General features: G+C 42.3%; 1 protein-coding gene across 1 annotated transcript in view; it reads right to left on the reverse strand.

Annotated features, from left to right (window-relative positions):
- ADAMTSL3 (ADAMTS like 3) overlaps nt 1-15,307 on the reverse strand; it is a 394,591-nt gene that overhangs the window by 26,480 nt on the left and 352,804 nt on the right. The window contains 2 exon segments of the mRNA XM_082617479.1: nt 9,437-9,641; nt 14,656-14,839. Coding sequence (XP_082473605.1) covers nt 9,437-9,641; nt 14,656-14,839 — 389 coding nt within the window.

Genomic DNA, 15,307 nt, shown 5'->3' on the forward strand with positions numbered 1-15,307 from the left:
GGCATTGCTGAGGACTAGCTACAGGGGATCAGCTGTCCCCGAGGGAAGTTAAGGAGGATGGAAGCCCAGCTCTAAGGACCAGACAGCCCTCCTTCGGAGCCAGAAGTCTCCTTTCCTCCTCTTTTCCCCCAGAAACTTAGACCACCTCTGGGCAGAAGGGGAAGGCACAGGGCCAATCTGTAATTGACCAGGCTTAGGTTCAGAAATGACTATGCTTAAAACCATAAGCCATGGGCAAGTTTGGGTTTTCCTGCTCAGAGCAAAAATGAAGGCTATGTGTTGAGGTGAGTTCAATTACAGAAAAAAAATATTTTGACATGCAGTTCTTAAGTTTTTCTGTACTCATAACATCTATTAATTTTTCTTGTAATTTGTTTTATGCTTGAAAAGGTCTTTCCCGTCCTGATACTTCTAGTCCAGTTTAATTACTTTTACACTGAGCACTTTAATCAAGTCAGAACTTATTCTGATGTATGCTGTGAGTTTGGGCTTTCATTTTACTTGTTTTTCTTACATTAGTTGACCAATTTCCCTCATACAATCTTTTTTTTTCCTAACAACATTATTGTGATATAATTCACATACTGTACAAGTTTAACGTATACAATTTAATGGTTTTTAGAGTTGTGCAACCATCACCACAATCAATTTTAAGACTTTATCACCGTCCCCAAAAGAAACCCTGTACCCTTTAGCATCTACTCCCAGTTCCTCCCACGGCCTCTCCCCCTCAGGCCTAGACAACTGTTCAGCTACTTTTTTCTCTAAAGATTTACCTATTGTAGACACTTCATATAAATAGAATCATACATTATGTGGTCTTTTGTGTCTGCCTTCCCTCCCTTACCATAATGTCTTTAAGGTTCATCACCTTGTAATACATATTAGTACTTTATTCTTTTCAATGGTCAGATGATATTCCATTGTACAAATACACCACATTTATCTATCTGTGCGTTATTTCCAATTTTTGGAGTTTTATTATGGGTTTGATATGAGTTATTCCCAGTTTTTGGTTCTTATAAATAATGCTGCTATAAACATTCATGTACAAGTTTTTGTGTGAACCTGTTTTCGTTTCTCTTCGGTACATACCTAGGAGTAGAATTACTGGGTCATATGGTAACCCATACATTTAACGTTTTGAAGAACTGTCAGACTGTTTTCCAAAGTGGCTAGACCATTTTACATTCCCGCTTGCAAAGTACTAAGGTTCCAATTTCTCCATGTCCTCATCAACACTTACTACTATCTCTCTTTGTGATTAACATTTCCCTAATGAGTAATGATGCTAAGTATCTTTTCCTGTTCTTATTGGCCATTTGTAAGTCTTTATTGGAGAAATGTCTATTCAGATCCTTTTCAATATTTTAATTAGTTTATTTGTGTTTTTATTATTGAGTTTGAGTGTTCTTTATATATTTTAGAAACAAGTTCCCTTTCATATACATGATTTTTTTAAACATTTTTATTGGAGTACAATGGCTTTACAATGGTGTGTTGTTTTCTGCTTTATAACAAAGTGAATCTGTTATACATATACATATGTCCCCATATCTCTTCCCTCTTGCGTCTCCCTCCCTCCCACCCTCCCTATCCCACCGCTCTAGGTGGTCACAAAGCACTGAGCTGATCTCCCTGTGCTATGCAGCTGCTTCCCACTATCTATCTATTTTTCGTTTGGTACTATATATATGTCCATGCCACTCTCTTTGTCGCAGCTTACCCTTCCCCCTCCCCATATCCTCAAGTCCATTCTCTAGTAGGTCTGCATCTTTATTCCCATCTTGCCCCTAGGTTCTTCTGACCATTTTCTTTATTCCTTTATTTTTTTTGGATTCCATATATATGTGTTAGCATACAGTATCTGTTTTTCTCTTTCTGACTTACTTCACTCTGTATGACAGTCTCTAGGTCCATCCACCTCACTACAAATAACTCAGTTCTGCTCCTTTTTATGACTGAGTAATATTCCATTGTATATATGTGCCACATCTTCTTTATCCATTCATCTGTTGATGGATACTTAGGTTGCTTCCATGTCCTGGCTATTGTAAATAGAGCTGCATTGAGCATTTTGGTACATGACTCTTTTTGAATTATGGTTTTCTCAGGGTATATGCCCAGTCGTGGGATTACTGGGTCGTATGGTAGTTCTATTTTTAGTTTTTTAAGGAACGTCCATACTGTTCTCCACAGTGACTATATCATTTTACATTCCCACCAACAGTGCAAGATGGTTCCCTTTTCCCCACACCCTATCCAGCATTTATTGTTTGTAGATTTTTTGATGATGGCCATTCTGACTGGTGTGAGATAATATCTCATTGTAGTTTTGATTTGCATTTCTGTAATGATTAATGGTGCTGAGCATTCTTTCATGTGTCTGTTGGCAATCTGTATATCTTCTTTGGAGAAATGTCTATTTAGGGCTTCTGCCCATTTTTGGATTGGGTTGTTTGTTTTTTTGATGCTGAGCTGCGTGAGTTGCTTATATGTTTTGGAGATTAATCCTTTGTCAGTTGCTTCATTTGCAAATATTTTCTCCCATTCTGAGGGTTGTCTTTTCATCTTGTTTATGGTTTCCTTTGCTGTCCAAAATCTTTTAAGTTTCATTAGGTCCCATTTGTTTATTTTTGTTTTTATTTCCATTTCTCTAGGAGGTGGGTCAAAAAGGATCTTGCTGTGATTTATGTCATAGAGTGTTCTGCCTATGTTTTCCTCTAAGAGTTTGATGGTGTCTGGCCTTACATTTAGGTCTTTAATCCATGTTGAGTTTATTTTTGTGTAGGGTGTTAGGGACTGTTCTAATCATATGGTTTTTCTCCTTCAATTTGTTAATATGGTGTATCACGTTGATTGATTTGCGTATATTGAATCCTTGCATTCCTGGGATAAACCCCACTTCATCATAGTGCATGATCCTTTCAATGCGCTGTTGGATTCTGTTTGCTAGTATTTTGTTGAGGATTTTTGGATCTATGTTCATCAGTGATATTGGCCTGTAGTTTTCTTTCTTTGTCACATCTTTGTCTGGCTTTGGTATCAGAGTGATGTTGGCCTTGTAGAATGAGTTTGGGAGTGTTCCTCCCTCTGCTATATTTTGGAAGAGTTGTAGAAGGATAGGTGTTAGCTCTTCTCTAAATGTTTGATAGAATTCGCCTGTGAAGCCATCTGGTCCTGGGCTTTTGTTTGTTGGAAGATTTTTTATCACAGTTTCAATTTCAGTGCTTGTGATTGGTCTGTTCATATTTTCTATTTCTTCCTGGTTTAGTCTCAGAAGGTTGTGCATTTCTAAGAATTTGTCCATTTCTTCCAGGTTGTCCATTTTATTGTCATATAGTTGCTGGTAGTAATCTTTCATGATCCTTTGTATTTCTGCAGTGTCAGTTATTTATCCTTTTTCATTTCTAATTCTATTGATTTGAGTCTTCTCCCTATTTTTTCTTAATGAGTCTGGCTAATGGTTTATCAATTTTGTTTCTTCTCAAAGAACCACCTTTTAGTTTTATTGATCTTTGCTATCGTTTCCTTCATTTCTGTTTCATTTATTTCTGATCTGATCTTTATGATTTCTTTCCTTCTGCTAACTTTGGGTGTTTTTTGTTCTTCTTTCTCTAATCGCTTTAGGTGTAAGGTTAGGTTGTTTATTTGAGATGTTTCTTGTTTCGTAAGGTAGGCTTGTATAGCTATAAACTTCCCTCTTAGAACTGCTTTTGCTGCATCCCATAGGTTTTGGGTCATTGTGTTTTCATTGTCATTTGTTTCTAGGTATTTTTTGATTTCCTCTTTGATTTCTTCAGTGCTCTCTTGGTTATTAAGTAGTGTGTTGTTTAGCCTCCATGTGTTTGTATTCCTTACAGATTTTTTCCTGTAACTGATATCTAGTCTCATAACGTTGTGGTCGGAAAAGAGACTTGATACAATTTCAATTTTCTTAAATTTACCAAGGCTTGATTTGTGACCCAAGATATGATCTATCCTGGAGAATGTTCCATGAGCACCCGAGGAAAATGTGTATTCTGTTGTTTTTGGATGGAATGTCCTATAAATATCAATTAAGTCCATCTTGTTTAATGTATCATTTAAAGCTTCTGTTTCCTTATTTATTTTTGTTTTGGCTGATATGTCCATTGGTGAAAGTGGGGTGTTAATGTCCCCTACTATGATTGTGTTACTGTCGATTTCGCCTTTCATGACTGTTAGTATTTGCCTTATGTATTGAGGTGCTCCTATGTTGGGGGCATAAATATTTACAATTGTTATATCATCTTCTTGGATTGATCCCTTGATCATTATGTAGTGTCCTTCTTGGTCTCTTGTAATAGTCTTTGTTTTAAAGTCTATTTTGTCTGATACGAGAATTGCTACTCCAGCTTTCTTTTGATTTCCATTTGCATGGAATATCTTTTTCCATCCCCTCACTTTCAGTCTGTATGTGTCCCTAGGTCTGAAGTGGGTCTCTTGTAGACAGCATATATACAGGTCTTGTTTTTGTATCCATTCAGCCAGTCTCTGTCTTTTGGTTGGAGGATTTAATCCATTTACATTTAAGGTAATTATCGATATTTATGTTCCTATTACCATTTTCGTAATTGCTTTGGGTTTATTATTGTAGGTCTTTTCCTTCTCTTGTGTTTCCTGCCTAGAGAAGTTCCTTTAGCGTTTGTTGTAAAGCTGGATTGGTGGTGCTGAATTTGCTTAGCTTTTGCTTGTCTCTAAAGCTTTTAATTTCTCCGTCAAATCTGAATGAGATCCTTGCTGGGTAGAGTAATCTTGGTTTTAGGATTTTCCCTTTCATCACTTTAAATATGTCCTGCCACTCCCTTCTGGATTGCAGAGTTTCTGCTGAAAGATCAGCTGTTAACCTTATGGGGATTCCCTTATGTGTTATTTTTTGTTTTTCCCGTGCTGCTTTTAATAGTTGTTCTTTGTATTTAATTTTTGATAGTTTGATTAATATGTGTCTTGGCTTGTTTCTCCTTGGATTTATCTTGTATGGGACTCTGTGCTCTCTGGACTTGATTAACTATTTCCTTTCCCATATTAGGGAAGTTTTCAACGATAATCCCTTCAAATATTTTCTCAGTCCCTTTCTTTTTCTCTTCTTCTTCTGGGACCCCTATAATTCGAATGTTGGTGACTTTAATGCTGTCCCAGAGGTCTCTGAGACTGTCCTCAATTCTTTTCATTCTTTTTTCTTTATTCTGCTCTTCAGTAGTTATTTCCACTATTTTATCTTCCAGGTCACTTATCCATTCTTCTGCCTTAGTTATTCTGCTACTGATCCCCTCTAGAGAATTTTTTATTTCATTTACTGGGTTGTTCATCACTGTTTGTTTGCTCTTTTGTTCTTTTAGGTCCTTGCTAAACGTTTCATGTATTTTCTCCATTCTATTTACAAGATTTTGGATCATCTTTACTATCATTATTCTGAATTGTTTTTCAGGTAGACTGCCTATTTCCTCTTTATTTGTTAGGTCTGGTGGGTTTTTGCCTTGCTCCTTCATCTGCTGTGTGTTTCTCTGTCTTCTCATTTTGCTTAACTTACTATGCTTGGGGTCTCCTTTTCACAGACTGCAGGTTCGTAGTTCCCGTTGTTTTTGGTGTCTCTCCCCAGTGGCTACAGTTGGTTCCATGGGTTGTGTAGGCTTCCTGGTGGATGGGACTAATGCCTGTGTTCTGGTGCATGAGGCTGGATCTTTTCTGGTGGGCACATCCATGTCTGGTGGTGTGTTTTGGGGTGTTTGTGGCCTTATTATGATTTTAGGCAGCCTCTGTGCTAATGGATGGGGTTGTGTTACTGTATTGCTAGTTGTTTGGTATAGGGTGTCCTGCACTGTAGCTTGCTGGTCGTTGAGTGGAGCTGGGTCTTGGAATTGAGATGGAGATCTTTGGGAGATTTTTGCCATTTGATATTATGTGGAGCTGGGAGGTCTCTTGTGGACTAGTGCCCTGAACTGGCTCTCCCTTCTCAGTGGCATAGCCCTGATGCCTGGCTGGAGCACCAAGAGCCTGTGCTCCACACGGCTCAGAATAAAATGGAGAAAAAAAAAGAAAGAAGAAGATAAAATAAAATAATGTAAAATAAACTAAAGTTATTAATATAAAAAATAATTATTAAGAAAAAACATTTTTTACGTTGAAAAAAAAAAAAGGACAGGGCCTCCCTGGTGGCGCACTGGTTGAGAGTCCGCCTGCCGATGCAGGGGATATAGGTTCATGCCCCGGTCCGGGAGGATCCCATATGCCGCGGAGCGGCTGGGCCCGTGAGCCATGGCCGCTGAGCCTGCGCATCCGGAGCCTGTGCTCTGCAACGGGAGAGGCCACAACAGTGAGAAGCCCGTGTACCGCAGAAAAAAAAAAGGACAGACAGAACCCTAGGACAAATGGTAAAAGCAAAGCTATACAGACAAAATCACACAGAGAAACATACACATATACACTCACTAAAAGAGAAAAAGGGAGATATATATATATATATATATGTAGTTGCTCCGAAAGTCCACCTCCTCAATTTGGGATGATTTGTTTTCTATTCAGGTATTCCACAGATGCAGGGTACATCAGGTTGATTGTGGAGATTTAATCCTCTGCTCCTGAGGCTGCTGGGAGAAATTTCCCTTTCTCTCCTTTGTTTGCACAGCTCCTGGGATTCAGCTTTGGATTTGGCCCCGCCTCTGCGTGTAGGTGACCGATGGGCATCTATTCTTCACTCAGACAGGATAGGGTTAAAGGAGCTGCTGATTCAGGGGCTCTGGCTTACTCAGGCTGGGGGGAGGGAGGAGTATGGATGCGAGGCAAGCCTGTGGTGGCAGAGGCCAGCGTGATGTTGCACTAGCCTGAAGTGTGCTGTGTGTTCTCCTGGGGAAGTTGTCCCTGGATCACAGGACCTTGGCAATGGCGGGCTGCACAGGATCCCGGGAGGGGAAGTGTGGGTCGTGACCTGTGCTTGCTCACCGGTTTCTTGGTGGTGGCAGCAGCATCCTTAGCATCTCATGCCCATCTCTGGGGTCTGCGCTGATAGCCGCGGCTCACACCCGTCTCTGTAGCTCATTTAAGTGGCGCTCTTAATCCCCTCTCCTCACGCACCAGGAAACAAAGAGGCAAGAAAGAGTCTCTTGAGTCTTCGGCAGGTCCAGACTTTTCCCCGGACTCCCTGCTGGCTAGCTGTGGCGCACTAGCCCCTTCAGGCTATGTTCACTCAGCCAACCACAGTCCTCTCCCTGGGATTCGACCTCCAAAGCCTGAGCCTCAGCTCCCAGCCCCCACCCGCCCCGGCAGGTGAGCAGACAAGCCTCTCGGGCTGGTGAGTGCTGGTTGGCACTGATCCTCTGTGTGGGTATCTCTCTGCTTTGCCCTCGGCACCCCTGTTGCTGCACTCTCCTCTGTGGCTCCGAAGCTCCCCCCTCTGCCACCCGTAGTCTCCGTCCGCCAAGGGGCCTCCTAGTATGTAGAAGCCTTTCCTCCCTCACAGCTCCCTCTCACTGGTGCAGGTCCCGTCCCTATTCTTTTGTCTCTTTTGTTTCTTTTTTCTTTTGCCCTACCCATGTACGTGGGGAGTTTCTTGCCTTTTGGGAGGTCTGAGGCCTTCTGCCAGTGTTTAGTAGGTGATCGGTAGGTGTTGTTCCACATGTAGATGTATTTCTGATATATCTGTGGGGAGGAAGGTGATCTCCACGTCTTACTCTTCCACCACCTTGAAGCTCCTCCTCATATATATGATTTTTAAATATTTTCTCCCATTCTGTGGGCTGTCCACTTTCTTGATCATGTCCTTCGTAGCAAAAAAAAGTTTTTAATTTTGATGTGGTCCAATTTATTTTTGTTGTTGTTGTAGCTTATGTTTTGGTGTCATATCTAAGAAACCATCTCCTAATCCAAAGCATGAAGATTTATGGCTGCATTTTCTTCCAGGAGCTTTATTGTTTCAGCTCTTAAATTTAGGTCTCTGATAAATTTTGACTTAATTTTTTTGTATATGTTGTAGGCTAGGAATCCAAGTTCATTCTTTTGTATGTGGCTATTCAGCTGTCCTGCACCATTTGTTGAGGAGATTATTCTTTCCCCATTGAATGGTCTTGGCACCTTTGCAGAAAATCAGTTGACATAGATACATGGATTTATCTCCAGGCTTTCAGTTCTATTTCATCAATCTATGTGTCTCTGCTATGCTAGTACCACACTGTCTTGATTATTACAGTTTCGTAGTAAGTTTTGAAACTGAGAAGTCTGAGCCCTCCAACTTTTTTCTTTTTCTAGATTGTTTTGGCTATTCTGGCTCCTTTATATTTCCATATGAATTTTGGGATCAGCTTGTCAATTTCTGCAAAGATCCTGTGATTTTGAAAGGGATTGTTTTGAATCTAGATCAACTTGGGGAGTGCTGTCATCTGAATAATATTAAGTCTTTTGATCCATAAATACAGGATGTCTTTTCATTTATTTAGATCTTTAATGTCTGGAAAAAAAACTTTTTGTAGTTTTATACTATTTATTTGTATTGAACTATTGTTTTCTCTATGATGAGCTGCCTTTGAAATTTAAACTCATTTTACATGGGTCTGTTTCTGTACTCTAATTATATTCCATGACTCACATCTATTCCTGTAATAATGCTGCACTATTTTACTTACAACAGCTTTGCGGCACGCTCTGACATCAGATAAGGAAAGTATTTCTATACCTCCAGTGATTTGTTTTCCTAAAAAACTCCAGAAAGAGGTATCACACTCTGCTTTGCATCGTCCCTGCACAGAATTGGGGCTGTGCATTTTCCAGTTAGACAAGTGTGTAGCCATGTAGTAGGTGGAGTTAATCAAAACAACTAAAGGGACAAATGACCTAAGAGAATTAGCACAATGACTCCCAGCAGCAACAACTGCTGCACTGTGGGGCAGAAGTGCAGAAAGTGTCAAATCCCTTCCTGCACTAACATCCCCGAACATTTTCAGAAGGGCCGAGGGGAACTCTTGGTCTCTGCGGCCTGTGTTAATTACATCAGAGGGGCCCATAAAAGGATAAGAAGGTCCCGTGAACCAGCCTGTGCGCAGTGTGGTAAGGTCCCCGTGCAGCTGAGTTTCATGACTGTCACGCAGTAGTTGGGCTCTACTCTTCCCCTGTGCAAAGGGGCCCTGATTCATGGATTTATTTCATTTTATTTTTTTGATGTGGACCACGTTACAAGTCTTTATTGAATTTTTTACAATATTGCTTCAGTATCATGTTTTGGTTTTTTGGCCGCGGGGCTTATGGCATCTTAGTCCCTGACTAGGGATCGAACCCTCACCCCTTGCACTGGAAGGCAAAGTCTTAACCACTGGACCACCAGGAAAGTCTCTTAATTTTATTTTTTTGATGCATGGCTTTCACCACAGGGAGTGGATGATTGTACTAGATGATCATACTTTCAAAACACTAGATTTGTCACCGTTACCTGGTTCCCTGGTTCAATAAGCCCTTGAACACACGGGTGAGTGGAGCAGGGTCTTCTTCCCAGAGGCCTCTCTCTGGGGGCACATGCTCTCGGAGGCATCACCTGCACAGTCCCATTGGCTCTCGCGCGCTTACAGGCCACTTGCCGACTGCGGAATCCTTCACCGCAAGACACAGAGCACTCTGACCACGTGCCCGTGAACCACCTAAGAACAAATACTCCAGGAGCGTATTAGTAAGGACGGGTAGCACAGATCCTACAGGAAGTGCCTTCCAAAGGAAAAATCGATCCTAACATGATGACTGTTTCAGGGCCCTCACACGTCTCTCAGGGAATGGGCAGCAGCACAGATAACTCCCAGCCATATGCTCAGATTTTCTTTTACTCAGAGAAGCAACAGAATCACCACGTAGACAACCAACATAGGGGTGGGATAGAGCCGTCTTCAAGTATGTAAGGAGCCATGACTTGTGTGGCTCCAAAGAGTAGAGCTAGGGCAAAATTAGGCGGAAACTTCAAAAAGGTGCATTTCAACTCACTGAAACCAAAGGGAAGAAAATATTGCTAAATCACCTATGTGCTCTTTGTGCTCTGAGACATTTGCATGTTTTCTAATGTAATTGTCATCTTGTCCCATTCTTGCAATGAAGACAGCGATGTCCACAGGGTTAAATAGCTATGGTCACATAACTAACATGCCAACAAAGCTGGGACTGCTTCTAGATTTACCTGACCCTAAAGTTCATAATGATTATAGGAGACTGAACTAGGACCTGGACACCTTGGAGATACTGAGTGCGCTGTCACTCAAGATGTTCGAGCTGCCACCAGGATGCTGCAGAGTAGGGGTTCCTAACCTGAGCCCCATGGTTCTCCAAGGGAACCACGGACTTGCATGGGAAAAGGATTACATCCTCGTTGTCACTAAGCTCTAACGGCAATTGAGTATTGCCTTCAATTGTAAAAATGCAGGCCACAACGTATATTAGCAGTAGCAATACCTGTGATTTTGTTACCAATAGAAATCACAGCTGTTTTCACATGCCATGAAAATCGTGGCAGGCATCCAGAACAGCAGTTACATTCATCACCATTTCAAAATCAGTTGTACTAGCAGATCCTATAATTTAGTGTGTTGATAGAGAAGCAAATTTACGACTACATCACACATTGAAAACTACTTCAGGAACTGTACTTCCATATAATTAATTGGCTTCCTTTGTAATCAAGTATGTTTTATTTTTATAGATTTAAAACCCTTGTTTGAGAAGGGAGCCATAGGCTTCTCTAGACTATGGAGGGATCCGTGGCACTGAAATGTGAAGGACCCCTGATGTAGAGGGATCTAGGGTTAGATGATCTCTACCGTTTCTTCTAGGTATGAAAGTGTATGACTCTGTTTTCTCTAGGAGTGGCTAAAGGCTTGAGAGTACTTAATAAACAAGGATAAAATTCCCAATGTGAATTCTCACTTTGTGCGAATCAAGAATTGACATAAAGCAGATTGCTTGGATCAAGTTCCTCCTAGTTATTCTAGCATCAGTTTGCTGCCTCCTGAGGGACAGATGACTCTTGCACCAGCTCTTCCTTTGAAGGATAGGAAGAGCTCACGCCAGAGTCAAGGTGCCTACGGCACTGGAAGACAGGTCAAGGTGACTACGGTATCCACGACTCTTCTGAGAACGTGTTCCGAGGCATCTGTTTTGTTTCACGGTGTGACCATACCTCCCACTTCTCCACCAAGGCACAGATCATGGATCCGGGGTGGGCATTTGCACAGGGCAGTGAGCTGTACAGCATTATGTACACTTCCGATTCCTCCTCAGTAAAATGAGGTTGATAATAGTGCAGGTTTGTGCTCAGTAAGTACTAGTACTGTTTGGTTTTTGTCTTGGTTTGTTTTTTTGTTTGTTTTTACTGTGAATTTTGGCATTTTGAACTAAAATATTGCCTGCCATGTCAGTAAACAAAGGATGTTGCAGCCATCAAGCCATCACATTACGGCTGCCCTGATGGTGCACCACCCCGAGGAGACTCAGGATGAGAAAGCAAAAGACACTGGCCCCAGATAGTGGAGGTGCACATCAAAGGAATGATTTTGGTAAGCCCAGACTCTTGCATCTTCCCATACAAAGATGCTAAATTCCTTAACTTGAGATAGCTGGTTTTCTTTAATTAACAATAATCTTTTGATGTTCCAACTACCTGGTCTTTTGTTGCAAAAACTCCTATATATCGTGGTTCCCCAATCCCCTCCTTGCCACTTCAGAACAGTTCCTCAGCATTATCTGTGATGCTATGTCCCAAGCTTGAAGTCCTCAGAACGTCCATCGAATAAAACAGACCTCTCAAATTTTAGGTTGTGCATTATTTTCAGTCAACGGCATCATTGGTCAATTATCTGCTAGGGACTATGCTATTCAATCATTCATTCTTTTAACAAATATTTTTAGAGAGTGTGAAATGGGGCAATCACGGTGCTGAGTGCTGGGGATAACTTGTTAAACACACCAGCTGTGGATTTGCTCTCATAGAACTGATGGTCCAGTACGTGGGCAAGACAGGCAGATTGTGGTAAGAGCTGTGCAGAAGAATGACACGGAAATAGAAAAACATATAGCACAGGGTCTGGGTTAGTTTGGGGACTAGAAGGTTTCCCTGAAAATAGATGAATAGTAATAACTAAGTGAAAAGAGAGGAAGCAGTATGTGCAAATGCCCTGAGTCAGGAGACAGAACAGTATATCGAAGTGACGAAAAAGACTATTGTGGATGGAGATCCAAAAACCAGGCTGGGAGACACAGTAATGAGGCAGAAAGGCTGCCTGAGACCCAAGCACACAGGGACTGGTTTTTTTTTTTTTTTTTTTTTTTTTTTTTGCGGTGTGCGGGCCTCTCACTGTTGTGGCCTCTACCGTTGCTAAGCACAGGCTCCGGACATGCAGGCTCAGCGGCCATGGCTCACGGGCCCAGCCGGTCCGTGGCATGTGGGATCTTCCCGGACTGGGGCACGAACCCGTGTCCCCAGCATCGGCAGGCAGACTCTCAACCACTGCGCCACCAGGGAAGCCGCGACACAGGGACTTATATTGTTTCACTCACCTATTCGGTCAGGCAGGAAATAGGTACTGGGCCCTTACTATATGCAAGGCATTATTTTAGACATTGGGGGACAAAATGAACAAGATAGATCCAGTCCCTATGCCAGGAACTTTGACCTTTGTCCTAAGAACAATGGGAAGGCATGGAAGTTTTTTTTTTTTTTTTTAACATCTTTATTGGAGTATAACTGCTTTACAATGCTGTGTTAGTTTCTGCTTTATAACAAAGTGAATCAGCTATACGTATACATATATCCCCATATCTCCTCCCTCTTGCGTCTCTCTCCCACACTCCATATCCCACCCCTCTTGGTGGTCACAAAGCACCGAGCTGATCTCCCTGTGCTATGCGGCTGCTTCCTACTAGATATCTGTTGTACATTTGGTAGTGTATATATGTTTTTGCCACTCTCTCAGTTCGTCCCAGCTTACCCTTCCCCCTCTTTGTGTCCTCAAATCTATTCTTTAAGTCCGCGTCTTTATTCCTGTCCTACCCATAGTTTCTTCAGATCCATTTTTTTGCTTTTTGTTTAGATTCCATATATATGTGTTAGCATATGGTATTTGTTTTTCTCTTTCTGACTTACTTCACTCTGTATGACAGACTCTAGGTCCATCCACTTCACTACAAATAACTCAATTTCGTCTTTTTTTATGGCTGAGTAATATTCCATTGTATATAGGTGCCACATCTTTATCCATTCACCTGTTGATGGACACTTAGGTTGCTTCCATGTTCTGGCTATTGTAAATAGAGCTGCAATGAACATTGTGGTACAGGACTCTTTTTGAACTATGGTTTTCTCAGGGTATATGTCCTGTAGTGGGATTGCTGGGTCATATGGTAGTTCTATTGTTAGTTTTTTAAGGAACCTCCATACTGTTCTCCATAGTGGCTGTATCAATTTACATTCTCACCAACAGTGCAAGAGGGTTCCCTTTTCAAGTGAGGAGCATCGTGATGAGTTTGCATTTAGGGTTTTTTTTTAAGGTTTTTTTTTTTTTTGATGTGAACCATTTTTAAAGACTTTATTGAATCTGTTACAATATTGCTTGTTTTTTTTTTTTTTTTTTTTTGCGGTATGCGGGCCTCTCACTGTTGTGGCCTCTCTCGCTGCGGAGCACAGGATGCGCAGGCTCAGCGGCCATGGCTCACGGGCCCAGCCGCTCCACAGCATGTGGGATCCTCCTGGACCGCGGCACAAACCCGCGTCACCTGCATCGGCAGGCGGACTCTCAACCACTGCACCACCAGGGAAGCCCTGCTTCAGTTTTATGTTTTTGTTTTTGGGCCGCAAGGCATGTAGGACCTTAGCTCCCCGACCAGGGATTGAACTCACACCCCTTGCATTGGAAGGCAAAGTCTTAACCACTGGACTGCCAGGGAAGTCCCATGAGTTTGTGTTTTCAAAGATGATTCTTATAGAGTGGACAAGGCACTCTAGAGAGGAGACAAAACTCAGGAGGCTCCATGAGTGGTCCTAGTGAGGAATGATGATGGCTTGGACTCCATTGGTAACAGTGGGAATTGACAAGAACGGATGGAAGTGAGAGGAAAGGGGGAGTTTAGGATGTTGTCAATGTGATCTGGAACACTGGGGACAGATCAGATTTGGTGGAGATCATGAGTTTGACTTTGGACATTTTTAAAACCATTGATTTGTGTTGTCTGTGACACAGAAAGGTTATTTATGGCAGTACCCCTGGACGTAGAGTCTAAGGAACTGTGCTTTTAGCTAGTGCCTCTCATGATTTTGCCCACTGCCTTATCTCCTGGGTAAACCCATGAAATCAGCTTCACTGTGCTCTTAAGGTACATTGTGAGTGCATGAAACAGATCTGGGTAGCAATTAAGATCAGATGCTGTGAAATCAGACTATCTCAATTTGAATTCTGGCCCTTGTAACTGTGCGGCCTAGGGGAGTTGTTCCATCTGTAAAATAGAAAATGAACGACATCGACCTCATACGTGACTGTGAAGTGATCCACATAAAGCACTTAGCAGAGTGCCTTGTATGGTACATGCTAAACAAATCATAGTGGTCGAGTTATTAAATCCAAATGACTGGGCATTTTAAAATAAGCCAAAACCTGGTACTGATGAGATGACTACACATACCTCGAGGGGCAGTCCCAGATGTTACAGGGCTGGAACCCAGCCAGCGGCTTCTGGAGGTGCTCACAGAAGGCCTCACTCACTTCCTGCCCGTTGGCCATTACACACTGGGGTCTCTGAACTCGGGCTCCCAAGTGGCCGCAAGTGGCAGAACAATGTGTCCAGCTACCAAGCTCCCAGAAAGTCTCTATGGAAAGGAAATGAATGTCATGACAGATGAGAAATGATGATGGGCTGGAGACAACCCGGCCAAAGACCACCGCCAGCTGTTTTCTGGTTACCTGCCTGTCTGGTGCTCTGAGTACCACACGGAGAATAAGCCATCATACAGTGCAAGGGAGTCCTTTAAATCTCTTTTCCCTCAACTAGCTTATTGTAATAACTGGTGGGAATGGCAGCCAGAATGGGGCCCTTGGACCACAGCCTGGGTGAGGGGCTACTGCAGACCAGCTGGATCCGCCAGAAAAAGCCCAGAGAGAAGGCGGAGGTATCCTGTGCAGTGCGCTGGCTCCTCAGGACTCTCCAAGCAGAGCCAACAGGACAAGAGTGGAGGGTCTCGCAGGGGATGCCCTAATGGGTTCTATTTCTCCAAAGTGGATCAGGCTGAGAAATGAAAGATGTTTAGCAGGGAGCAGGGATTAGGCAGAAATGTTAA

The sequence above is a fragment of the Mesoplodon mirus genome (assembly GCF_964341445.2).
Source record: "Mesoplodon mirus genome assembly, chromosome: 4".
In the NCBI taxonomy this organism is placed as follows: domain Eukaryota; kingdom Metazoa; phylum Chordata; class Mammalia; order Artiodactyla; family Ziphiidae; genus Mesoplodon; species Mesoplodon mirus.